The sequence below is a fragment of the Lycium barbarum genome, chromosome 10, assembly GCF_019175385.1.
Source record: "Lycium barbarum isolate Lr01 chromosome 10, ASM1917538v2, whole genome shotgun sequence".
In the NCBI taxonomy this organism is placed as follows: domain Eukaryota; kingdom Viridiplantae; phylum Streptophyta; class Magnoliopsida; order Solanales; family Solanaceae; genus Lycium; species Lycium barbarum.
In genome coordinates, this window is record NC_083346.1 from 120,785,467 (window position 1) to 120,812,999 (window position 27,533).

Consider the following 27,533-nt stretch of genomic DNA (forward strand, 5'->3'; position numbering starts at 1 on the left):
TTGTTTCCCGAAAAATTGAAATCCAAATGGTCCGGGCCCTTTGAAGTGACACAAGTGTACCCGCATGGAGCGATCGAAATTGCTTGTCCAAACGGAGATCGTATCAAAGTGAATGGGCAGCGGGTTAAACAATACTTGGGCCTCCCAAATGAGTTGGAGACAAAGAATATTGAGGAGATCTACCTCAATGAACCATGAAGGAAAATTCACCACGTCGTGCCGCGACGTAAAATCAAGCGCTTCTTGGGAGGCAACCGAAGTTGGTATTTTTGTGTTTTGATTGTTTTTGTTTTGTGGTGTACATGTATGTTGTTATGTGTTTGTTTGTTGTTTCAGTGATTGAGAGCATATGGGATTTATACAAGGACTGATCAAGGGAATATGCCCAAGTGTGGGAGGGTGAAAAGAACCAAGGATTTGCAAAACGAATTGATCACACTTTGCGGTGTCACTGCAGCTTCGCATGTTCAACATGCTAAGCCGCATGTGAAGTCGCAAGTGTTTCCACCAGAATTATGGAACTAGCCACACTCTGACATAGTATGCGTTTGAACTGCAGTCCCGCAAACACAACTTGCGGGACGCACTATGGGCCGCAAAGTGTGCCACAGGTAAGTGAGGCGCGAGTCAACTGACCCGACCCGACCCAGTTGATCTCTTTTAAATGAAACGTCTCCCACGTTCTACCCATCAGTTTCTAAATTCCCCTTTTACCGTTTCATCTCCTCCCCTCTCTCTTCCATCTGCTCATACTGTCCATCCACAACTGAAAATCAAGCGCTTGTTGTGTGCTCCTAAAGATTGAATGTGGAACAAGGCTTTCATATCTTCATTTTATGTGGAATTCAGGAATAGACTCTTTTACCCTAATGGTAGATGGTAAGAAGATGATTTAGGACCTAAAAACTTCCTGTCAATTGGTCACTAATGCTAAATACACTCTGATGACCCTATGAAGTCATTGATTGATGCCTTTCCTGTTTTGTTAAAAAAAAATATATGAATATCTTGTCATTTTTGGATACGTATGTGGTGTGCTACCCGGGAATGAATGCTGTCTCTTTTACTTGTTTGGTAGGTGTTAGGGGGGAACCGGAATATCTAGTTTGTGTTAAAATAGTCACTTGTGTTGATATTGCCTGCTTCATGCTTGATGAAATGCCCCAAATATCCTAATTGCTTATTTCGTGTCATTCTTCCCGCTTGAATTTGTCGCTTTTCCCAATGATAGACGGTGTGACGACCCTCTTAAGGGAATAAGTTCCGAGATAGGATGTAGAACAACTCAGGTGAACGGGTGTGAATTAGAAGGACAGATCATAGGTGTCACACTTTGCGTTACAACATGCGACTCGCATGTCAAACATGCGGAGTCCCAATTGTACCGCAAAGTATGACAGTGGATGCACAAAATTGAGACATGTATGTCACACTTTGCGTCACAACATGCGACTCGCATGTCAAACATGCAGAGTCCCAGTTGTACCACAAAGTGTGACAGTACTGCATGATTTTTGATTTTTAAGGAAACGAATATTGTTTGATTTTTTTAATATGGGGTGCACTTTTTTTTTTTTTTTACATTATTAGTTTGCACTGTTTTTATGCATATTACTATTATATATAAGAGCAAATGTGAGGACTTTTGTAGTCCTCACAATAATTTCCAATTTTTTTTTAAACTTTTTAATTAATTACTTTTAGGTCCTAAAGTCATTTTTTTTGTTTTTTGTTTTTAAGGTCTACTTTTCAAAAGTTATCGAACCTCCTACCTCATTTTTCATGTTCTTTGGTTTTCTATTTGGTGCTCGATATCCGCATTTGAGCCCAATTAATTAAGATAATTCGCATTGTATCGCGCCTATTCCGGGGGAGCACTTCCTCCAAAGATTTTTTCCATATCCATGTTCGAACCCCTAATACCTAATTAGGAGAGGAGCAGCTCCATCCGCTGCACAAGTTAAATTATGTATTTATCTTAAAAGTGATTGACTATGTATAGATTATTTATTTAGAACTAAATATCTTCAGAAAATTAGGATACATAACTTATAAATGTCAAATTTGGCTCCACATTTGATTTGAAGTAAATAATTTCTTCAAAATAGAAGTTAAAATATTAAAGGAGTGGAATGAAAATTTTGCTTTCATATATTGAAAGTATACTTATATGAAATTTAATTATTATTCATGTAATTACCCACTTGTGGGACTACAATGGGTATATGGTGGTGGTTGTTGTTGTTGTACACTTGTACTAACACAAATTATATTTCTTTAGTTAAAATATCTACTTTTATATCTTGAGTTTCCGGACCTCACATAACTAGTCTATATATGTATATGTATATGTGTATATATATATATATATATATATATATATCACGATTAATATAACATTGTAGTTTGTGCTCCGTATCCAAAACTTGTTTAAAAGGAAATTATTTTTCTCTCTTTGAGATAAAATAATAGCAATATTTTAGCATCAGTTTATACTTTCAATTTTAATTCGATTAATTTAAAGGTGCAAAATACTTATTATTTTTTTATCAAATTTTGATTTGGGTAATTCTAATTCAAATTGTTAAATTAATTTTACATGTTTAAAACGAAACAAAGTAGAAATTTGATAAACACGATTAATATAACATTATAGTTTGTGCTCTGTCTCCAAAACTTTATTATATTAGTGTTTGCTATGAATACAGTGTCTGCAAAAATTTATTAATACTTTTTAAAAGAGAAAACTTGCTTAAAAGGAAACTATTTTTCTCTCTTTACGATAAAACAATAGCAATATTTAAGCATGAGTTGATACTTTCAATTTTGACTCGATTAATTTAAAGGTTTAAAATACTTATTATTTTTTATTAAATTTTGATTTGGATAATTCTAATTCAAATTGTTAAATTAATTTTACATGTTTAAAACGAAACAAAGTAGAAATTTGATTTTCTATTTAAACGAAGAACTACTATTTTTTAATTTTTAGTAAATATTCTCGGTTTAGCTCATTTTACTTGTCATGTTGTCTTTTGCATGATTTTTTAATAAAATGTCAATTAGAATTATAATTTGACTAATTTACCTTATTCATTATTTGATCTCCATTTGATATTATTTTTTCTTTTACGACATTAATCTCTTTTCACATTTATTAGAGTAAGAATAAAAATGAAAAAGTAATTAAATTCTATCTTATTTTAAGATACAAATATTTTAAGTATATTTATTTTAGTAAACATAACAAATAAATGACATGGCTAAATAGCAAACACAACAGTTCAATATCTAGATTAGATCTCAAACTAATATAAAAAAAGAAAGAAAATTGTATGGTTTGGTGCTTAACTTTTTGAAGAAAAGCAATAATATGGGGTTCATGATTTTTGCTGTACAATAATTTCATTTGCTCTCATTAATAGGTTGATACGCATGTGGCAATGAATCCATCATTATTGACTAATGGGATACTTTGAAAATTACATTTATATTGTTTGATTTTTTAATATGGGGTGCACTTTTTTTTTAATATGGGGTCCACTTTTTTTTTTTTTTTGATATTGCTTTATTTTGTTAAAATGGGTAGAGATAATGGTTCCACTTTTTTTTTTTTTTTGGAACGGATGACGATCCACTTTTACTACTGTATAGAAACTCATGTTTCTATACAGTAGTAACTAGACGGCATATGCCCGTGTACAACACTTTCGATTATAGTATATCTATGCGTATATAGTTGTGTTTGGGTAGTGATAATAAACATACATAAGTTTGCACTGTTTTATGCATATATATATATATATATATACTATGTTCAAAACACGATTAATATAACATTGTAGTTTGTGTTTTGTATCCAATATTTTATTATATTAGTGTTTGCTACGAATACAAAGTTGAAAAAAATTTATTAATACTTTTTAAAAGAGAAGAATTGTTTAAAAGGAAACTATTTTCCTCTCTTTGAGATAAAATAATACCAATATTTAAGCATCAGTTGATACTTTGAATTTTAATTCGATTACTTTAAAGGTGTAAAATATTCTATTGTTAATGTATGTAGATTGGACCTAAATAATACTTATTATTTTTTATCAAATTTTGATTTGGATAATTCTAATTTAAACTATTAAATTAATTTTACATGTTTAAAACGAAACAAAGTAGAAATTTAATTTTCTATGTAAACGAAGAACTACTATTTTTTATTTTCTGGTAAATATCCTTGGTTTAGCTCATTTTAGTTGTCATGTTGTCTTTTGCACGGTTTTTTAAGGAAACGTCAATTAGAATTATAATTTGACTAATTTACCTTATTAATTATTTGATCTCCATTTAATATTATTATTTCTTTTACGACATTAATCTCTTTTCACATTTATTAGAGTAAGGAAAAAAAAATGAAAAAGTAATTAAATTCTATCTTATTTTAAAATCTAAATATTTTAAATATATTTATTTTAGTAAACATAACAAATAAATGACATGGCGGAATAGCAAATACAACAGTTAAATATCTAAATTAGATCTCAGGCTAATATAAGAAAAGAAAGTAAGTTGTATGGTTTGACTACTTAACCTTTTGAAGAAAAACAATAATATGGGGTTCGTGTTTTCTACTGTACAATAATTTCATTTGCTCTCACTAATGGGTTAATACGCATGTGGCAATGCATCCATCATTATTGACTTAATGGGGATACTTTGGGAATTACATGAATATTGTTTAATTTTTTAATATGAGGTGCACATTTTTTTTTCGACATTTTTTTTTTAATATGGGGTCCGCTTTTTTGTTTTACATGAGTTTGGAGACGGTGGCGTCCATTTTTTTTTTTTCACTTTATTTTTTCTAATATTGCTTGGTGTTTTTAATATGGGGCCACCTTATTTTTTTTTATATTGCTTGGTGTTTTTAATATGGGGTCACCTTATTTTTTTTATATTGCTTGGTGTTTTTAGTATAGAGCCCACCCTATTTTTTTTAAAGGGAGACTGACGACGAAGCATGGGTTAACAGTAGAAATAATAACTAGTTCAAGCATGCTCGTGCTGAGCCCGGGCCCAAATTCAAAATTTAAAAGTCTTAAATTCGGTTACGATATAATTTTTTCACATTTTATATTGCATAATTAATTTGTGGCAGTAGCACGTTAATCATGTATTGTCAATAAGTTCTCAGAAGAATTAAAGTATTTTAGTCACATAATTGGATGATCTTTAAAAAATGATTTTTTTTACGAAGAAGCAAGTTTGTAAGGGAATTAGCAAATAATAAAGAGTCATGCACGTGATTCGTTATTGTATAAACTAAAATTTATAGCATGTAAATAATTATAACCCCGCGAAGATTATAAATTGGCAACATTTGACGTTTTTATGAATTGTGCGCATATAATTTGAACAAGTAAGTTAAAGTTGTTAGATATGGACTACATAGCTCATTAACTATAAACCAACTCAATTTCCCATATCATGCAAAATTATTTATCAGAGGAAAGTCAAACTCAGTATCATATTATTAGTTTCTAATATTAATTTTATCTTTGATGTAAAAACATATTCGACGCTTATTACCACAATCAGCGCAAATGGAATAAAAATTATGAGCCCGGAGCCTAAATGGCATAAATTTGCCACAAAAAACCAAAAGGGGTTGCCCTTTCCACAATAAACCAAAAGGGGTTTATCGTGGAGGGGGCAACGTTTTACAAAAAAAGAAAATTGTCAGATCGGAATTAAAAAAAAAAAAAAAATTGTCAAGCAAAACGTTGGTCACCCAACATTTTACAAACTAAAGTTTTTTTTTTTTTTTTAAGATGAGACCTTTTGATTTTTCCTTTTAAAATTTCAGTGAAGCTTTTTTTTTAATTCAAACATACACCACAAGTCATATAATAATTAACTCAAACAAATATTCTAACTCTACCCTTTCATACAATAATTTAAAATGCGTTTTCTAATATGTGAACATAAAAAAAATACTAAAAATATAAGTTAAATAAACGTCACACATTATCTAAATAGTAAATGTTAAATAAAGATTTTTTTGTTTTTTTGTTTGTTTTTGTTTATGAAGATGAGACACCTTTTGATTTTTCCCTTTTAAAATTTCAGTGAAGTTTTTTTTTTAATTCAAACATACACCACAAGTCATATAATAATTAATTCAAATACATATTCTAACTCTAACATTTCATACAATAATTAAAAATGCGTTTTTTAATATGTGAACATAAAAAAAAATTAAAAATAGAAGTTAAATAAACGTCACACATTATCGAAATAGTAAATGTTAAATTAAATACGTAATTAAACACCACAAGACATATTATATATTTATTATAATAAAGACAATAACATATTCTTGGAAGATTGCATAAGGAAACTACTGATTTCTGTCGGGGTAGCGTGCAAGCAAACGGGTCATAACAAAAGACAGTAAAGGAAACAATTGTTGCATAACAATTAATTAAAACATCACAAAATCATTCTTGCATAAAATCTCAGAAACAATTCTATTCAAACCAATTCCACACACTCAATCAAACCCAAAACAAAAGGAAATTAAACACTCAAAAACCAAAGCAAAATATTCATGTTTGAGATAAGCTCTCATTGACAGCCCTGAACTCTGGTTAATGCCTCTACAATGTGGATGTCTTCAAGTGATTCGCAACAATACTCTCATCTGCCATTCTATTTTCCACTAACAGTAGTTGCTTCTCCTGTTTCACCCAAATTGTAAAACATAAATAATAATTAGTATTCAATAAAAGGCAACAGATTTATTAATTACCTAAAATAAAGAGTAATTATAATGTTCACTTAATGGTGAGAGTCATTTCTTATAGAATTATACTAACTTCATATTAGTTGCTCCAACCAACAATGAAATCATTTTAATAATTTTTAGTAATCAAATTTTCATCAAGAAACTCTCTAACGTGCTACTACTATTATTATTATTATTATTATTAATAATAATAATAATAATTTGTAATTCTAAGATATATGTTTTTGAAGTAATTTTCATTCACCGACTAAACACCAACAAACAGTTTTTAGGAAAGTATAACCATGAAAATCAAAATAATTACTTTTGTCAAATCTCAGCCATAATTAATTTACTTATAGCCAATTATTTGTAATTGACTTTTATTAGTAAGCGTGTGACGTACAAAAAAAAAAAATTGTCATGGTATAAAAATTAAACATAAAAGAAATGGGTAAAAGCAATTAAAAGAAATGGTGATTAGGGATTGGAATTTGTTACCCCTGCTATTATCAAAGAGGCCGAAATTGGATATCATCATATATGCTTCAACTGCTTCATCCAAAAATCACCTCTCTTTCAACCTCTCGACGTCTTTCATTCTCTCTGGAATCTCCTTTAGCTCTGAACAGTAATGGATACTTAGACCTTTAATCAGAGGCATTGCACTTGTGCCTAAATCCCATCTTTCTAGGTCCCAAAGACCTTCAAGATGAAGGAACTCCAGTTGACTGAAGCTGTTATCACTGCAGGTAATTTCTTTTCCTGAATAAGCTCTATATCCTAATTGGAGATCCCTTAGGTTTGGCAACATTCCCAGAATAGGCATCGGATCTTCCATGAGGAATGAGCCCCAAAGGGACATCATTGTGATTGAATTTGGAAATGGGGGCAGTTTTTCTATTCTCCCATATAACTCCAATTTCTGGAGCTTTTGACAACAACTAAGAAATTCTAGGGCTGGCAATGATTCACCAGAATCTTTACACAACAATTCGAGAGTGCTAAGGCTTTTCAAGCTGCTAATGTTGTTTAGGGAGTAAGATTCCTTAATATATTTCATGCGTAATTCTCGAAGATTGACTAAATCAACAGGGTTAACATCTCGCCACTGATCACAACAGATGTATTCAAGAACTTGAAGACTTGTGAGTTTGTTTATATGTAGCAGAGGTTCTCTATATGGAACGACTAAATGCCTTAGATTTACTAGGTTAGCTATCTCAGGAGGTAGCCAGAAGTTTATATCAGGAGTGTCTGCATCCAAGGCCTGGAGTGTCAGTAAATTCTTGAGGTTGCCTATGGAGGAGGGGATATCATAACCACCTGTAAAGCTTAAGTATCTGAGGCTGTACAAACTTCCTATGGCATCTGGTAGTGTAAATGTGTCACAATCATTCTCCAAGTATAGCACATATAAATGGTGGAACATATTGCGGAACTTTATCCTATCCAGCTTACGATCTCTTTGATCAAAGAATGTAACTGACCTTAAGTTCAATTTCGAAAAATCAAGAGTGAGGTACCTTTCTCCTTGACCATGGATGGTATGTCTGCGACATGAGGAGGATATGGAATGCTTGGTCGGGTCATAAGTGTCAAAGAAGTTTACCTCCGATGCCTTTTGTATGGCAAGATCCCGAAGTAGATCATGAATCCTACATTCAGTAACTTCTTCCCAACGTGTAGCTGCCACTTGAATCAAGCTTCGCCTTATCAGCTCATTCAGGAAGTCTTGAGCTACATCCTCCATTCTTTCTTCTCCCCTGGGTATCAATCCATCAGCCATCCACAACCGCATTAGGTTTTTAGGATTAATCTGACGATCTTCTGGAAAAATACCAAAGTAAAGAAAACACTGCTTGAGCACAGTAGGCAAATCATTGTAGCTCAATGATAGTATGTGGGAGATTTCAATAGAGTCATCTTCCATATGCCGCCAAAGGTGTGCCTTCACCCTTTCCCATTCTTCTAGGCTTCTTTTATGTGAAAGAAGCCCACTCAGTGCAGCAATTGCAAGAGGTAAGCCTCTACATTTGCCCACCATATCCTTAGCTAGCTTTTCCATTGCTGGGATCATTGCCTTAAAGTCGAGTAGTTTCCTGTGAAAGAGCTCCCAACTTTCTTCTTCTCTTAGGAAACGAAGGTTATGGGGAAGACCGTTGTCATCTGCTCTTTTGGCCACATCTGCTTTGCGCGTGGTAATGATAACTCTGCTTCCGTTGTTGCTATCTGGGAGTGCTCTTTTCAGACTTTGCCATGCTTCTCTCTGCCACACATCATCAACCACCACAAGGTATTTTTTCTCTTTCAGTAGATCCTGAAGGTGCTTTTCTAGATCTGTCACGTCCGTCATCTTTTCCAGCAGATCTAGAGTTTCCCTGTCACGTCCTTGGATGGATTTGATGATACTCTTGAGGAGATCCATGGTGTTATACTGTTCAGAAACACATACCCAAGCACGTGCATCGAAGATATTGGTTAGACTAGGGGAGTGGTAGAGGTTTTTTGCAAGAGTAGTCTTGCCTAACCCGCCCATGCCATAAATGGAGATGACGGTTCGGCGTGGCTCTGCTTTGACAAGTTCAGCAAGCAATCTTTCTAGAACATCCTTAAAGCCAACAAAAAGATCCTGCTTATCCATATAGGAGGTAGTCCTCCTCAATTCTCTAGCCAGAGCGGACCGATTGTTAGGCCTGCTACTTGGTCCTTCTCCTGCAATGTTATCGATACTTCTGATATCATATGTCTTTCGTTTGCGGGAGATATCCTTGAGTCGCTGCTTGAGGGATCGGATCTCCTTGCTGACGTTGTAGAATTTGGCCTCCTTCCTGCATATGCAAGTGCAAGCCTTAAGTCGATTAGCAGATTCATCATCATCGCCTTTACCAGCCTCGAAACTGTAAGTCTCCAGTATAGTGGCAGCGTCATTAGCAATAGAGTTGATATCAAACACCCATTGTTGAACTCTATGATCTCCAACTTGCTTTTCTTCTGCATCTTTGAGGAAAGACTGCATGGAGAGAAGCTCATTTTGCAGCCACTGCACTTCCTCTCTCAGACTTAAACGCAGGTTAACTTCCTGTATGAGGAAATTCCCCAGGCTTTTAACTGCAAATGACACAAAGGCATAAACCATTTTCAAGAGTCTTGATATTTAGTATACTCAGAGCTGGAAAAAAAGGGGCTGTATGGAAAATATTGGAAGAAAGAGAGATAAAACTAAGATCAAGTTGAAGAAACTGAAGATGTTGATTGTGAGTTTGATAAGAGATGAATACTGTTTTTGTGTTAATGAATTGAGTGTTTACGATGGTCCATTAATATGTGCTGTACAATGGTCCACCGCCTAATAATTCTGTTTGGACAATAATGGGAAAAATGATACAAAGTAAGTATATTTTAAATCAAGTTGGCTGCAACTGCTGCCAGAAAGAAGTTTGATTCAAAGTAAGTATATTTTAATATGTTGCTAGTTGTCATTTAACTACTCTTATATTTTAATTGTTTCAAGTTTGACCACCCACTTGCATCCACACTCAATAATTGATGTTTGTTGGATATGAGTATTACTTTTGATCGCAATCATTCTACATAAAACAATAATTTCCAATTTGGATTAATATTAACTGGATTTGTATTCATTGTTTGTACACATCCCCCATAAATTAATTTAGCTCCATGTTATTGTTTACTGTTTCATTTCTTAGTTTTCCAATTGTAATTTCCTATTTCAGTTTGTTAAATACAATCATCTTCCCTATTGTTGAGTATTTGTAGTAGCGTTTACTACAGAGTTAAGTATATTTTAGTTTAGTTTCTTCTTTTTGGATTAAGTAAAACAATAACATCAAATGGCGATTGACATTAGCAACTACAGTATTATTCATTGTTCATACATATTCCCCAGGAAATTTAAAATTAATTTGGACGGCCAAGGAACTTCCCATGTTATGACCCCGTTGAGTATTAAATAGGAGTAGTAAAATTGATGTTTAATTGGTATAAGTCTCCTGTTAAGCTGCAAGTTTATTTTCTAGATGAAAGTTTTTCAGCCTCATTGCTCTGTTTTATGGATGATAGATACTACTGCTTTGCTGTGCATGTAATTTCCTCTTTTATTTTTCCATGTCTAGTCTTTGTGAATTTTTCCTGGCCTCTATCATTCAGGCAAAACTGATCCATATGTTATTCTAAAACTTGGAGATAAGGTAATACGCAGCAAAAGAAATAGTCAAACTACTGTTATTGGACCTCCTGCAGAGCCTATATGGAATCAGGTGATTTAAATATAAATCTGTTGGCCTAATATGCTGATAGGATTTATTTAGTGGTGGCTTGCTTTATCTTCTGTTGTAAGCCTGTAACTTATACATCTTTTTCCCATGTTTCTTTTCCTTTTTGACAGGATTTTCACATGTTTGTCAGAAACCCCACGAGACAAAAGCCATATATAGAAGCAAAGGATTCCCTTGGATTTACAGACTTGAGTATCGGCTCATGAGAGGTACATGAAAATATTATCTATTGTATTTGTTTCTGAAAGGCAATCCATCTAAGTTTGTTGGTTTTGTAATGTGCCTTACACAAAATGGAAAATGGAAATGAATAAAGGGCTTATACAGTGCACAAAGTACACCCAACTAGTGCAGGGGTGGGGGAGATTGGTTATACTGTACGTATCCTGTCACTTGCTTTTTTGCAAAGAGGCTGTTTTCATGCCTCAAGCCAGCGATCTAGTGTCACACAGAGCAACTCTACCGTAGTGACAAGGCCAAGAATCATGCAAATGATTGCACTTGGAAAAGGATACTTTTGGCTTTTTTTTTCCTTTTTCTATGAGGCACATTATTATTAATGATGATCCAGGAAGATATTTGTATAAAAAGGTATCCGGCTAATGACTACTGCTTCTAGGTCGATCTGGGATCTCTCGAAGATACTGTACCAACAGATGTAATTGTGGCCCTCAAAGGTTGGGGACTACTAGGACCAAGGTCCGTAGGAGAGATTATACTGCGACAGACATATAAAGCTTATGTCGAAGATGAGGAGGATGAAAAGATTGAAGAAGATCCATGGATTGGATGCTTCAGATGATGAATTGGCCGACTTCGATGAACGAGATAGTGCTGTCTATGAACAGCTTGGGAAGAGTATGTCAAGTGGAACAGATACAGAATCATTTATGGATTTATTAGCAGCGTCAATTGTCAGCGAGGAATTCCAAGGGATTGTGGCATCTGAAACAGGCAATGGTAAATCTGTAGATGAGTTTAAAACTAGAGTGTCAACATCAAGACAACGTACTCCTACTAGATCTGTAGAGCAAAATTCTGATACTCTTCCTGAAAATTTTGGAGTAAAGTACATTGATTTGTTCTAGATAGTTCAAATCCCAGTTTCTTTGTTTTGCAGGAAATGCGTAGAGTTCTTCTCATTTCTTGCATGTCTAAATAATTTTCTTATTTGCAGAATCGGCCCTGTTTTGGCTAGCGATTATTAGAAGTATATCAGTTCTAATTGCTCTCAATGTCGGTGGTTCTAGCATTTTCAATCCATGAATAACGAAACAAAATAAAATTGATAGCCCCTGTAACGAATATAATATAGAGCTTCTGCGGGAATGATTCTGCCTCACCACACAGTTGTCACCACTCTGGGATTGCCCGAACAGAAACCTTATATTCGAGGTGTGTTTTTTTCTGATCCTATACCTTAACTCACTTTTTCCGCATGCATTTGTCATTTAAACTTATTTCTCTAACTCTTGTTGTATACCTTTGTCGGCCTTTTGGCTAAGATCAACAGTAGTATCTGTTCTTATCAGTTCCCCTGCCTCTTGCTGTTATTGGCTTTTCATTCCTTAAGGGCCATGGCTGTACATTCTTCAAATATGCAAACAACTTTTTTGTTTTTTTGGGCTTTTCCTCCCCTCATAAGCATTTTTTTTAAAACGATTCAATTGTCTTCTGCAATGCTGATTTTTTTGACCTACTGACAGATAAAACAATTGAGTGATCAATATCAAGGAGAAGAGAAATAAATGTTTTAACCTAAAAACAGAAACATTAACACATAACAACCCTCTATTCCCAAATTAGATATGAGGCAGAAGGGAGCCCATCCACATTTTATTCTGATCAACTCTACCCAGTGTGGAAAAATTAGCCTCTGTAGCTGGCATGACGCTATGCACAACGAGTAAAGAAACCACCAGTAAAAAATCAGTTCATCTTGAACAACAACAAAAAATAAAAAAGAACTTTTTTCTTTTGGGGTTTCCTGTTGTACCATTTTCTTAAATACATTCCATATTTTATTATGCTTTTAGTGAAAAATAACAGTAGTTCTTAATAGGAACATCTGTAATTTACAAAAAGTTGGAGTAAGTGTGATTTATATGCAACTAAATTTAGCAACCAATGGCAAAGCTTCCATATAGCTTGCATATAGGAAATTGGGATGGGTTTATGTAGGGTAACTTATGTGCAACTAATTATAGCAACCAATGACAAAGCTAGCAGAAGATGCGTGTGAAATTATAGCGGGTGGTTTATGTTGTGAACTTATATGCTTTGGTCCTTGTTGCTACAACTTTTTTGAGTTTCGGTTTTTAACTCTCAATTGAAAGAGCTCGTTTGTTAGGAAGCCTAACCTCTTGAACAGGTTAGTAGGTTGTTGGACATGAATTTCCCTTGGAAAAATAAACAGAAGTTTTGTGAGTGGAAACTGTTATTTCTCTTCAAACATGTTTTTCAAACTTCATATTCTCTATTTCAAGTTTGAAGTTGAAATAATGGACCAGATTGCAAAACAAACACTTATTCGGTTCGTTGTAATACTCTTCAAATGTTATTTAACATATTTGAAATAACACAAACCAAACTTTGAACCCATTGTGTTAACATTTCACATTAACAAAAATTACTGTGAAAAATACCATTATAATCTTGAAATTGACAATTACGAGCCCACTATTTGATCTAATGTCAGAGTGAAAGCTAGTAACATATTTCTTGTTTCCCTGTATAAATTAGTAGATTTACCATTGCTTGTGTGGTGTTTCAATTACCAACTTCTTGAAGAATATAGTGTGACTTGTCAATTGGTAGATAACACAAAACCTGGTTTGGATGATGGTGTTCACATATCACACCCACGGAGAAATTCTCTAGGAAAATAGGGATTTTAACACGAGGGAATTTAGTAGTTACTTCATGAGAGCATAGCTCGGTTTACATTTGTTATCGTAAAGTTGTAATTCTGTTATTTCTTGAGCAATGAACTAAAATTTGCTTATTCTCTTCTTTTCTTGCAGGCTGGGCAACTGCTTCCTCCAATTTCTGTCAAGTGTTGTACTGTTGTACAATCTTACCGTTTTAAATAGATCAACAACTCAAACTGAAACCCTGCCCCCATCCCCCACAATCCCAATAGCAAATGAAGGGAATTCCCAGATACACATAAAAGAGAAGAGAACATTAAAAATATACTACAATGAGGTAGATATTCATGTTGGCGGCAAATTTTGGCCATCCTTTTTCTCTTGGTATTTGTTACATCCTGTAAATTCTCACTCTCTCTCCCTCGCTGTGTGCATGCTCGTGTATACTAAACTGTGACAGCTTAGTGGCACAATGAGTTTTTCGTCTTTACAAGCGAGCATTAGTTAGATTCAATTTCAAGGGTCTGCTAAGCAGTTGAAACTAGTGAAAATAGTTGTTAAAACTCTGTTGCCTCCTTCAACCTTGCTTTTTCTTCATTGTTAAAGTGGCAAGAAAAGGGGGAATGGTATTATTAAAAGACGGTACTGTCAATGTCAATATATTTACGTAGTCTAGATTATTTTAACATCCCATTATTGCTTGTTACTTCATATGCCTGTGAAAGAACATGATACCTGAACCTTGTTATTTCTTCAATGACTTGTTTTGCCTGCAGTTAGTATAAATGTCAAGTATCGTTTATTCTCTACAGTCTAACTAGGAGCGTTATACATTGTTTCTTTCATAATCCTTTTCTACAATTAACCTTTTCCATAAAAGAGGTATCCTCATATCTTTATTTATCTCAGTATAACCAAATGTTTGAGATATTGAGAATTAAGTGGACAAGTAACAGGAGTTACTTTTGTACGTCTATCATATAATCTTGCTTGCTAAAGTTTTTCTAGATGAAACTCGATAAATATTAACCTTGTGTCCAGTATTTAAAAAAAAAAAAAAAAAAAAACGGCATTTTTGTCCAAACTCGATAATCTTTTAAAAGCTTTGGCTTTATACTAATAAAATAACATATTCAGTGTAATTTTACTGGTGGAATCTGAGAAGGGTAGGATGTATGCAGACTTAATTACTTTTACGTTTACAGGATAAAGTGATTGTTTCTGATAGACCCTCGGCTCAAAAAGAAACGTGTTGGCTTTATACTAATCAAAATCGAATTTTGTCGGTCAAGCTGAGGAAAATATTATCCGTCATACCAGTTTCTCGCTTGTTTTCTTGCATTTGTAAGTGAGCAAAATTTATTGTCTAAAAAATGCTTGTATATAATTTAGGCAAACACTGTGAGAGTGGGGAAAACTCCGCCTGTGTGAGCTCGCTCACATTGCCGGTCCCAAGCCCGGATAAAGGAGGAGGGTTGCCGAGGGTCAATCGAAAACAGCCTCCCTACCCAGGTAGGGGTAAGGCTGCGTACATCTTACCCTCCCTAGACCCCACTATTGTGGGATTACACTGGATAGTGACCAACCAACCACTGTGAGAGTGGGGAAGGGGGTAAGGGAGTGAAGATGGTGGGGATGGGGATATCGGGGTGGTTGGTGTTTGTTGGAATGAGAAAATAATCGCTATTCAGTATGGAATGTCACTTATGAAATTGGTTATACTTCCATTAGGAAATTCATTTTTCTCATTTTTAAGGAACTTGTTTTTACAGAGAAAGCGTTTTTTTGAAACTTTTACCAACCAAACACAAAACACAACCATAGTGGACATTTTCTTGCAAAATAGAAGCAATGCTGCTTGTAACTCTTGCATGTTTAAATAAGAATATCCACAAAACCGCAATGCTGTTTAAGAACTCAATGGAGTAGAACAGAATAAGACAAGTTCACTAAACAAAATAAAGAACCCCTTTCCCCTTTACACACACACTGCAAGCTTTAGTTAAAAGGAAAGTTATGTACAAGGTATGTACAATAACTTCACCCAGAACCGCTTGCAACCTCTGCACCATGCTGCCTCATGATCATCTGCTTAGTTTTTTCAACTCTCTGTATAAAGGGTAAAAAAGAAAGCAGATTTTATCTCGATAATTTAATAAAGCTGAAATTCAAAAGTGAGAAATGCCAAAGAGGAGAGGCGGAGAGTGAGATAAAGTGATTGCGTTTTATGAATTATTTTTTGCTAATCTATACAACATACCCAGTGTAATCCCACAAGTGGTGTCTGGGGAGGGTAGAGTGTACGCTAACCTTACCCATACCTTGGGAGGTAGAGAGGATGCTTCCAGTAAACCCTCGGCACAAGGACAAGCAGTTCAAAACAGTATAAAAGACATGGTAAAATACTGTAAAAAGGATGATAAAGTTGTCTGAAAAAAAGCATGCTAATATATCAATTACTAAAATCCCGCCCATCTGACCTATGCAAAGTATATCTAATCCCCAAGATGGATAAAGGAGGTTAGCTGCAGGTTAACAGCAAGGCATAAAAAATACCGTAACTATGAGTCTGATTAATCCTCAGAAGAATAGAGCAAAATGGATAAAGAGGATTCATATAGCCAACATAGTTTGATTGATTCTGATTGATTACTACTTATAGCCTAAGTTACTCGGACTCTTCAAAATTGTTGCCACACCCCTGTCGGATCCTCCAAAAATACACTATTTTTGAAGGATCCGACACGCATCCGACAACATTTTAGGATAGTCCGAGTAACATAGTCGTAGCTAATGCTGTTAATAGCAGGAAATAAGTAGCATTGGAAAATCATTATTGTAATTAATTGTATTAACATTATCAATGACAAGTGATGGATTATTAAACATCCAAGGAAGCACTAGCCAAGAAATTAACCTGCAATGTGGAACATGGCATTCAGATTCCTCGCATGTATGAGCATGCAGTTGAAGGAGATACCACATCTTCTTACAGAGATCACAACCTCCTGCAGCTCATATTTTTCACTTCATACCGTGGAGGAAAAGCCCCTTAACTTGGCGACAGTTTGGATATTGACAATGGGAAACGCGGCACGAAGAAGCATGCACCAGAAGGTCAAGCATCTTCTTTAAGCTGTAGAGTTAAAGGGAGAAATCATGTCAAATCTCACGTCTAGTATATATTTTTCATAAAATGAAAGAAACTATAATCGGGCTAAAAAAGATTCATTTATATGGAAACAGAACCAACTGTCAGGTAAGTATCATGTCTCTTATCTTTTCTATTACGATGGAGAACTGCATCTGAAACTTTTCTGTTTCATATGAATTTGCAGACACTCATCAAGAAGTTCTTAAGGAGATTTTGGAAAAAGTTTCTGAAAAACAGAAGAAGAGGTTTCGCAAAAGATAACATACTGGGATAGCTCTAATCTTCCAGAAAGAAAAAAAAAAGTTATTCAAAAGACAGACCTGTTTTGAAAATTTGAAAATTTACATCACAAATAAGACCATGTATTGTTGCTATTCAGCATTTTCAAGGAAAATGAATGAAACAATTATATCACCACCCAAAGAAAGGTTAATGAATGAAATCATTTACACGATATCAGTTATGGGATATAGGATTGATTTCCTTATACGATCATTGGCAATCCGCACCTTAGGAGCTAGCTTTTGGGGTTGATTTAGGCCTAAAATCATTTCTTATCATATAAATATTTATTTACTTATCAACAGAGCTACTTGTTATAGTGTCTTTTTTGGGCTATTCAATAGAAATAGGATAATATTACAAAATATTGAGATAAAGAAAAATACAAGATCATTTCCCTTTTTCAATTACAACTTCTAATGTAAGGAGATAATCCCCTGTTGCATGGATAATTGGGATAATTTGACAGGCGATTGTCGCTGAGCAACATAGCTAAAATGTTCGTTCTTTTGACACCATCTTGGCTTTTTTTTGGTTTCCTACCCGGTGTCCGGTGCCCGCATTGAAGCCCGACTATATCCGAATTCACGCCACGTAGGGCTCGTTCGTACTTTTGACACCATCTTGGCTTGTTATTAATGAAAAAATATTATTTGTCCAGAAAATTCTTTTGTGGAGAATGGCTGTAGAATTTATTTTTTTGAGCAAGAAAAGGAGTAGCATTTAGTGCAAGCTTCAACCTTTACGGTGTGATACAGAGTTTGTTTTAATGACGGTGGTGTCAGGACAGCTTGTGGCGCAATGTTATACACTAAGATTTAGCAATAACTCATACCCGTATCGCTGGTGTCATGAGAATTTCATCTTCATCCTTGGTGTCATGAGGTACCTCCTTGATTTCACTCTGGATTATGTGCTTGTCCTTCTGATTAATAGGATGTCCTCCTCTATCTTCAAATTTTTGCACAGTTTCATAGCACCTGAAACAGTACCAATACAGACCAAATGTTGCAAAGAAAAATTCTAGGGAATATGAAACTATCATTCTCAAATGATTTCTCATATGAATATTTTCATACACCAAACAGAATTTAGCAAAACAAAATGTAACAGCATCCTTTTCATTTTTACGTTCCTAAAATTCCCAATATTAATTTTTTGATGAATATGTCAGCGATATTTAAAAAACGCATAACGAAAAGACTCAGAACGCATTTGAGCTAAAACCTACCATGGACGAAGCAAAAAACTGAAGTTGGGGAGGGTGGTGTGTACGCAGCCTTACTCTACCTTGTGAAGGTAGAGAGGTTGTTTCCGATAGACCCTCGACTCAAGTAAAGCATATTAAATAAGGTAAAAACAGGAAATACACTATTGAAGAAGCCATGTTGAAAAAGATGGAGAAAAGAACAGTAGCGACAATAAATAATACGATAACGGAAGCAAAGGAAACAATAGGTAATAATAAAACCAAAGAATAAGATAGTAGGAGAGTAATAACATTGATAAGGAAAACTAGACAACGCTCGGCTACCTACTGACCTTCGACCCTACAGTGTCTCCCCACCGCAACCAAAAATTGGTCCACAAAGTTCTCCCACCTAGACAGCAACCCCCCAACCCCTGCTGTGTTTTTTTTTTTGGGGGGGGGGGGGGGGGGGTCGTTTCTCTGCCAGGAAGAAGGATTGTTGAGAAGGAGATTTATTGAATTCCTTCAATGGATCTGCTAAAATATATTTTCTATTGCATGCTCTTTGATCCTAAAATGGACAATCAGCTCAGTCCAACTGGTTCGTATAAAGCATGCAAACGACAACATGCTTGAAAGGAAGCAAATAACGCTACATTTTTTCTAACTCACGTATACTATATCTTCTCTGTCCTCATATACCTTTCTTCATTTGAACTCTCTGGTTGCCTTTGAGATTGCATAAAATAATTATAACCATAAGCAAGCAGTTGGTGTTGGTAGCACTAGCTCTACTTTATATCCCTTTCACGAAATCAAGGATGGACTTGGCATTAACTAAGACTTATACTAATTCTGCGTGTGTGTGGAGGAAAACCAAAAATAGTACAGTATACAAATGAGAAGTTTTTATCAATCCACATCCAAGGTTGCAACAAGCATCGACTCTATAAAAACCAGAAATTTTTTACAACTCTAAGCATATAGAGAGATGCGATCCTTACTTGTCACAAAGCTGAAAGTTCTTGCATTGCTTGCACTCCCGATGATTTCCAGAAACCATTAGAATGCCGCAGCGGGTGCATGCATGCTGTAAAACCGCAATAAAATCCTTCTCCATTGTAGAAATTGTTTCACCAAGCTGTGGCAAGTTAAAAACAAAATGGACAGAGTTTAAAAAGTGCAGATCAATGGAGACTAGCAGCACGATCAGCTTTCGTGATGAAGTATGGAAAATAAAAAACAAAACAAAAAAGACATACTAGCAGCAACAGTTTGCAGAAGTGTTCTAAATGAACAATATTAGATGATTCAGATATTAAAAAACAGGGACACTGGAAATTATTCTTCTAGCATAATAACCTATAAATACAGAAGGAAGACATAAATCCTTGAGGGATTTGATTTCTATTCACTTCAAGATTTTTTTTTTTTTTTTTTGACAAGGTAACATGCTGTATTAATAAATTATCAGCATAAAGTGCGGGAATCCAAAAATTAACAGCTTTTGAATCTACATCCAAAAAGAGTAAAAACAAGACTATCTCTAAATCCTATTTCATCTTACAAGGATCCTAGGATGTCCGCTATAGAAACAGGGTCATCTATATACTCTGAACTACACCAATAACAAAAACTTTATAATGCAATTCATTTAAATCCTTTGCAATTAGATGCTATTGCCTTCAACATCTAGAATTTCTCTCCTTCCATATGGTCCACCAAATTACTGCTGGAGCAATTCTCCATCTGCCTTTGTTTGTGCAGCCACCTCCCTCAGTATTCCAGCTTAATAGAGCCTCTCGTGTTCTTCCAGGCATAGTCCACCTAATACCGCTGAAACTGGTGAAGAGATTCCATAACTGACTAACTACTTTACAATGAAGAAATAGATGGTTAATTGTCTCTGCCTTTCGCTCAAAAAAAAAAAAAAAAACATCTTGAACACATATGTATGCCCCTCTTCATGAGATTCTATTGGGTAAGAACAGCTTCTTTCATTACCAGCCAAGTGAAAACAGTCATTTTGTAAGGGATTTTGACTTTCCAGATAAGCTTCCAAGGCAAAAAACTGATCTGAGATCCCATCTGATTCATATCCTTATAAGAACTTACTGTAAATATACCTTTGCTGTGACATTTCCATCTCAAAGTATATTCTCCTTCTTGCAGCCCTTTACATTGATCTAAAGTGCCATAAAAATTAGACAATCTTTCAATCTCCCAGTCTTGCATCAACCTTCTATATGTCAAATTTCATCCTTGATTAGACCATACTTCATGTAGAGTGGCCTCCTGTTGTTGATTCAAAATGTCGATATCAGGAAACAGTTGTTTAAGACTACCATTCCCTAACCAATTTTCTTTCCAGAACAAAATCCTCCTGCCATCTCTCACATTAAAACTAGTTCTTTCCAAAAAACCATGCCACAAGTTTCTGATTGATCTCCACAAACTAGTGCCGTATGTGGTGTTAACTTCTTTTGTCTTCCAGAATCCTTCCTTTTTATATTTAGCTTGAATCACAGTGCCCCATAGAGTTTGATCTTCCTTAGGAAGTCTCCAAAGCCATTTCATCAGGAGACTTCTGTTCTGCTTCCTAACCCCCTCCATGTTTCTTGGCCAGAATTAAAGTTTCCCATTTGACTAAATGGTAACCTATTGTCTCCTTGTTTCCTTGCCACAAAAAATTCCTCCTGAGAGCATCAATTCTTTCCTCCACATTGTCTGGAAGTGGGAATAGAGACATCAGATATGTAGGTAAGGCATCTAACACAGAATTAATCAGTACCAATCGCCCACCCAGGGATAAATAATTCGATTTCCATCTAGTCAATCTTTTCTCACATCTTTACAGTACATCATTCCATATATCTTTGGATTTGCTTTTAGCTCCCAAAGGCATCCACTAATAAACTGTTGGAATCTGACCTATCTCTCCACCCAAAATTCCAGCCAATTGTTGAATCCTGGCTACCTCATTAATTGGAAGAATAAGACTTTCCCTCCATGTGAAACCCTGAAGTGGCTTCAAAGAGTATAAGAATAATCCTCAAATACTTCAACTGACTTTCCTCTGCTTCACAGAAAATAAGAGTCATGCGTTCATGACACATACAGTTTCTTTTAACTCAAGATGAAATCCTACAACATGCCATTTGTGCAGAAGTAGATATAAATACACCATCATTTCAGAAAAGGGTCTTGAGACAGGCTGGTATTTATTATTAAGAGACCAAACACAGAATTAAGGGGAGTTAAACCATGACATCATAAAAAGGTTTAGATTTTTTAAAATGATGAATGTTGGTTATATTATAACTTGTGCTTTACTATTGGGCGTCCGTTTATCTTAGATTATCCTTTCACTAGCGTATATTTGCTTTTCTGGCTTTGGTGAGGGATGGTAGACTAGGGTCATGTTCTCGGCTGGGATCGGGGGCCAGGGTTGGGGGGGCTAAGGGGGTTGAGGGAGCTTCTAGATTAAGAGTAGGGTCTTGGAATATTGGGACTTTATCGGGAAAGTCCATAGAGTTAGTTAAGATTCTTAAGAAGAGGAGGATTAATATAGCTTGCGTCCAAGAGACTAAATGGGTAGGACCTAAAGCTAAGGAGGTGGACGGGTACAAGCTTTGGTTCTCGGGCAAGTCGAGATATAGGAATGGGGTAGGGATCTTTGTAGATAGTGAGCTTAGAGATCAGGTGGTAGAGGTTAGGAGGATCAATGACAGGATGATGGCGATTAAGTTAGTCGTTGGAGGGTTCACCTTGAACATTATTAGTGCCTACGCGCCACAAGTGGGTTTGGACGAGGAGATAAAAAGACGCTTTTGGGAGGACTTGGACGAAGTGGTGGTAAGTATACCGTCTACTGAGAAGTTATTCATAGGAGGAGATTTTAATGGGCACATTGGGTCTGTCTCGACGGGTTATGACGAGGTGCATGGAGGATTTGGCTTCGGGGACAGGATTGGTGGAGGAGTCTCACTCCTGGATTTTGCAAAAGCTTTTGGATTGATGGTAGCCAACTCGAGTTTCCCGAAGAAGGAGGAGCACTTGGTAACCTTCCGTAGCTTGAGGGCTGCGACCCAAATAGACTTTTTGCTCTTTCGAAAAGATAATAAAGGCCTATGTAAGGACTGCAAGGTTATACCAAGTGAGAATCTTACAACCCAACATAAACTATTGGTGATGGATTTGGAGATAAGAAGGAAGAAGAAGAAGAGGGTCGTGGATGACCGACCGAGGATTAGGTGGGGTAGTTTGACTCCGTCTAGTGCCCTAGAGATAGGGGAGAAGCTGATGGCTATGGGAGCGTGGGATAGTAGGGGGGATGCGAGCAGTATGTGGGATAGGACGGCCAGCTGCATTAGGGAAGCAGCTAGAGAGGTATTGGGGGTCTCACGAGGCCGCCGTAGTGGGCACCGAGGGGATTGGTGGTGGAATGGAGAAGTCCAAGGGAAGGTAGAAGCAAAGAAGCAGACATATGTGAAGTTGGTAGATAGCAAGGATGATGAAGAGAAGCGGACGAACAGGGAAAAGTATAAGATGGCGAGAAAGGAGGCGAAGATGGCAGTTTCGGCGGCTAAAACGGCAGCCTTTGAACGCCTTTACGCAGAACTACAGGACAGAGGTGGGGATAAGAAGCTATTTAAGCTCGCCAAGGCGAGAGAGAGGAAGGCACGCGACTTGGATCAAGTGAAGTACATCAAGGACGAGGATGGTCAAGTGCTGGTACAAGAATCTCACATTAGACAGAGATGGCAGTCATACTTTCATAAACTCTTGAACGAAGGAAGGGACAAAGACATTGTGTTGGGAGACTTGGAGCACTTGGATAGGCGTCGCGACTTTGGATATTGTAGAAGTATAAAGGTTGAGGAGGTTAAGAGAGTTGTTCGCAGGATGCGCAGGGGAAGAGCGACCGGACCTGACGAGATTCCTGGGGAATTTTGGAAGAATACAGGCAGGGTAGGATTGGAGTGGCTGACTGGATTGTTTAATGTCATTTTCAAGACAGCGAAGATGCCGGAAGAATGGAGGTGGAGTACAATTATTCCCGTGTACAAGAACAAGGGAGACATTCAAAGCTGCAACAACTATAGAGGTATCAAGCTGCTAAGTCACACTATGAAAGTGTGGGAAAGGGTGGTGGAAATGAGGGTGAGGAGAGGTGTGTCTATTTCAAAGAACCAGTTTGGATTCATGCCGGGGAGCTCGACTATAGAAGCCATTTATATCGTAAGGAGATTGGTGGAGCAGTATAGGGAGCGGAAGAGGGACTTGCACATGATATTCATTGACCTAGAAAAGGCCTACGACAAAGTGCCAAGAGAGGTCCTATGGAGATGCTTGGAGGCTAAAGGTGTACCTGTGGCGTACATTAGAGCGATTAAGGACATGTATGATGGGGCTAAGACCAGGGTAAGGACAGTAGGAGGAGACTCGGAGCACTTCCCTATTATGATGGGGTTGCATCAGGGATCAGCTCTTAGCCCGTTTCTATTCGCCCTGGTGATGGATGAATTGACGAGACAAATACAAGGTGAGGTGCCTTGGTGTATGTTGTTCGCGGATGACATAGTCCTGATTGACGAGACTCGCAACGGAGTTAACGATAAGCTGGAGGACTGGAGACAGACGTTGGAGTCTAAAGGATTTAAATTGAGTAGGACCAAGACAGAATACTTGGAGTGCAGGTTCAGTGGCCTGCCGCGTGAGGCTGACGGGGAAGTGAGGCTTGGTACCCAGGCCATTCAAAAGAAAAGAAGCTTCAAGTATCTTGGGTCTATTATACAGGAAGATGGGGATATCGACGACGATGTTTCACATCGTATTGGTGTAGGGTGGATGAAATGGAGGCTTGCCTCCGGAGTGCTGTGTGATAAGAAAGTGCCACCAAAACTCAAAGGCAAGTTCTACAAAGTGGTGGTTAGATCGACTTTATTGTACGGGGCGGAGTGTTGGCCAGTCAAGAAATTGCATGTTCAGAAGATGAAAGTCGCGGAAATGCGAATGCTGCGGTGGATGTGTGGGCACACTAGAATGGATAGAATTAGGAATGAAGATATCCGAGACAAGGTGGGAGTGGCATTGGTGGAGGACAAGATGCGGGAAGCGAGACTGAGATGGTTTGGGCATGTGAAGAGGAGAGACACAGATGCTCCAGTGCGGAGGTGTGAGAGGTTGGCTATGGGCGGTTTCAGGAGGGGCAAAGGGAGGCCGAAGAAGTATTGGGGAGAGGTGATTAGACAGGATATGGCACAGTTGCAGCTCGCCGAGGACATGACCTTAGATAGGAGGTTGTGGAGGACTAAGATTATGATAGAAGGCTAGGTGGCTTATCTTTTCACCATAGTAGTCGTAGTTTTGCTCATTTGTTTATTACCATTTGATTTCTGCATTTGATTGCTGCTTATATTTGTTGAGCCGGTATACTTTGGTTATCTTATTTATCTATATTAGTTAATGCTCCTTTCTTTCCGGACTGTCCTACCATGATTTTCTCGCTTTCGTTATTCCTTATTTTCGTATTGTTTTCGATATGCTTGGTTCTATCTGACCTTTGTCTTGTTTTTCTTTGTTTCCCTCTCTTGAGCCGAGGGTCTTTCGGAAACAGCCGCCCTACCTTTCAAGGTGGGGGTTAGGTCTGCGTACACTCTACCCTTCCCAGACCCCACATAGTGGGATTATACTGGGCTTGTTGTTGTTGTTGTACAGTTTTAGAGAATAAGGCTTCTTATAACAACAACAACAACATACCTAGTGTATTCCCACAGGTGGGATGTACGCAGACCTTAACCTACCTCGCGGAATAGAGAGGTTGTTTCCGAAAGACCCTCAGCTCAAGTAATGCATAACAATTAACAAGGCAGTTTGAAAAAGACAACACAAAAGTACACATAAGGCTACCTATCTGTGCCAAAAAAAAAAATTAAAAAAAATTGGACTGCTTGGAGATCTTTAATCTCAGGATATCTAGAAGAGAACATAACTAAACAAATCTGCATATTCCATCAGTTTGACAACTCCCTCCATCCCAATTTATATGATACTCTTTTCTTTTTATTCGGTCCAAAAAGAATGACATATTTCTATATTTAGTAACAATTTAATTTTAAAATACTCATTTTACCCTTAATGAAATAATTTAACGCCACACAAATATCTATGGCTCATTTTAGAACACAAGTTTCAGAATTCTTCGTTTCTTTCTTAAACTCCGTGCCACGTCAAACGCTCTCACATAAATTGGGATGGAGGGAGTAATATATATCGAAATATGCATCGGAACGCAAGCCCAAAGCTGAACAAACCGATACGCTGACCTTAGTATGGCACCTGGAATACTGGATTGTCTATTTGTGTGCTACATCAAACGAAACTAACAATATTTTCACAACACTCACAGGATCATTAACATGTTTAAAATTTAAGAATAGTAAAGAAAAAGAGAAACAACTGACCTCTTGTCAAAGGATCAAAGTCAAACTCACACGAACAGGTCTCTGTTTTGGTTACAAGTTTCTAAAAATGGAGGGAGCTGAGAGGTAGTTGAAGGGACTATTATACGTGAAAATCACTGGTCACTCGGGTTTGGGCTTTGGTTTAGAGATATTTGGGCTCATTTTGAATGGGATAAGTTAATTTTTTTGCACAGAATGGCCTTCAAAGGCGCTTGGCTTTAATTTTTGTCCCTCAAATTGCTGGTCTTTAATTTCTGGCCTTCTCTTAAAGAAGTGACCGAAAATACCCTAAGGTTCTGCATTCAAACCCCCGCTCAGGAAAAAAAAAATCGTAAGGCAAGGCTTCGCGAAAATTCTGCCTTAAGGCAAAAGTTTGCCTTGCGAAATTTTGCAAGGCAGATTTTTTTTTTTTTTTACCTCCGCAAGAATGCCACAAAATTTAGGCCTTAAGGCCTAACGTTTACTCGAATAGGCCTAATTTTGCTATTAAATTCTACCTTGTGAATTATTATTTTTACTGAGCTAGGGTTGAACCCAGAACCTAGGGATATTTTAGGCAAAGGACAAAAAATTAAAGACCAACAATTTGAGGGATAAAAGTTAAAGACCACCCCCGAATAAGGGCAATCCTGCAAATTCACAAATGGCCATGAAGGGGCTGGGGTCATTTGAGCTTTTGCCCCTGTGCTGGTCTTTAATTTTTGTCCCTCGTAATTTTTTTGCGGCGCATAAGTTTATAATTTCGTTTCATAATATCCATAATGTCACGCCTCAAACCTGAATGGGACGGACTACATTCTACATACATACTATAGGCATCTACCATGAAGTTGTAATCGTCTACCTGACGTAGTAAACCTGTAAATCTGTTAACATGAACTATAAGATGTTCTGTCCATATGATCAGAATACCAAACCTGTAAATGACTGAACCCGACCACAGACGTCTATGAAGCCTCTAAGAACATCTGACTGACATAATCTAGTCGGGACAGGGCCCCAACCTACCCATGATCTCTATACATATAGGTACCGGCTGACTCAACTCCAGGAACAAATAAAGCTTACACCATCTCGTTGAATATATGTACCATCTAGAATGCCCGCTTGCCACTCATATACCTGAACTTGCAATGTCAAACATAACAAATGCAGCACCCACGGCCAAGGGACGTCAATACAAAAAGCTTGTACCGAGTACATAAGACAAACATGAAATATATACAATAAACTAAAACTGAGAAAGGAAAGAGCTAAAAGGTAATCAAACCAAACCATAACTGAAAATTCTATAACTCTCTATGGAACATAACTCAATCTTACTTTACTTCTATTTTTCTGGATCCTCTTTTGAGTCTTCTGATGATATCTTTTGGGTCGTTATGTGGAGCGTCGTTCCGGAATCGTTTATTGTAATACTTGGGATCATTGTTCATTAGATTCTTTATTTACTTTCCTGTAAGCCCTATTTAGCAAAATAAATACAACATGTGATA

The 27,533-nt window shown here is 36.6% G+C and overlaps 2 protein-coding genes and 2 pseudogenes across 3 annotated transcripts; 2 read left to right on the forward strand and 2 right to left on the reverse strand.

The window, feature by feature from the left end:
• Nucleotides 1-6,471: 6,471 nt before the first annotated feature.
• LOC132613551 (disease resistance protein RPP13-like) lies at nucleotides 6,472-10,228 on the reverse strand. Its single transcript, XM_060327619.1, has 2 exons — nucleotides 7,280-10,228; nucleotides 6,472-6,731 (listed from the first exon to the last, which is right to left on the reverse strand). Exon 1 carries the CDS (start codon nucleotides 9,915-9,917, stop codon nucleotides 7,347-7,349), a length of 2,571 nt encoding a protein of 856 aa, XP_060183602.1. The 5' UTR covers nucleotides 9,918-10,228; the 3' UTR covers nucleotides 6,472-6,731; nucleotides 7,280-7,346.
• Nucleotides 7,391-14,634, forward strand: LOC132613552 (uncharacterized; annotated as a pseudogene).
• On the forward strand, nucleotides 12,556-12,689 carry LOC132616266 (U2 spliceosomal RNA; annotated as a pseudogene).
• A 1,155-nt stretch (nucleotides 14,635-15,789) lies between the features above and the next one.
• LOC132615278 (histone acetyltransferase HAC12-like) lies at nucleotides 15,790-26,158 on the reverse strand. 2 transcript variants are annotated; one of them, XR_009572632.1, is made up of 5 exons: nucleotides 26,038-26,158; nucleotides 19,576-19,712; nucleotides 18,218-18,362; nucleotides 16,864-17,082; nucleotides 15,790-16,055 (listed from the first exon to the last, which is right to left on the reverse strand). XR_009572632.1 is itself a non-coding variant. In XM_060329844.1 (4 exons), exons 2-4 carry the CDS (start codon nucleotides 19,689-19,691, stop codon nucleotides 17,065-17,067), a joined length of 279 nt encoding a protein of 92 aa, XP_060185827.1. In that variant the 5' UTR covers nucleotides 19,692-19,712; nucleotides 26,038-26,158; the 3' UTR covers nucleotides 15,790-17,064. The 2 variants fall into 2 exon arrangements, 1 of the variants encoding a protein (XP_060185827.1); XM_060329844.1 differs by having other exon boundaries at nucleotides 15,790-17,082.
• Between the last annotated feature and the right edge of the window lie 1,375 nt (nucleotides 26,159-27,533).

What these genes read in the sequence shown, in the direction of transcription:
- LOC132615278 (XM_060329844.1), bottom strand. Translation starts at nt 19,691, where the DNA reads ATGGAGAAGGATTTTATTGCGGTTTTACAGCATGCATGCACCCGCTGC. An exon ending in AACTTTCAGCTTTGTGACAA is followed by an intron (nt 18,363 to 19,575) that starts GTAAGGATCGCA and finishes GTACTGTTTCAG; the next exon opens with GTGCTATGAAACTGTGCAAA.
- LOC132613551 (XM_060327619.1), bottom strand. Translation starts at nt 9,917, where the DNA reads ATGGTTTATGCCTTTGTGTCATTTGCAGTTAAAAGCCTGGGGAATTTC.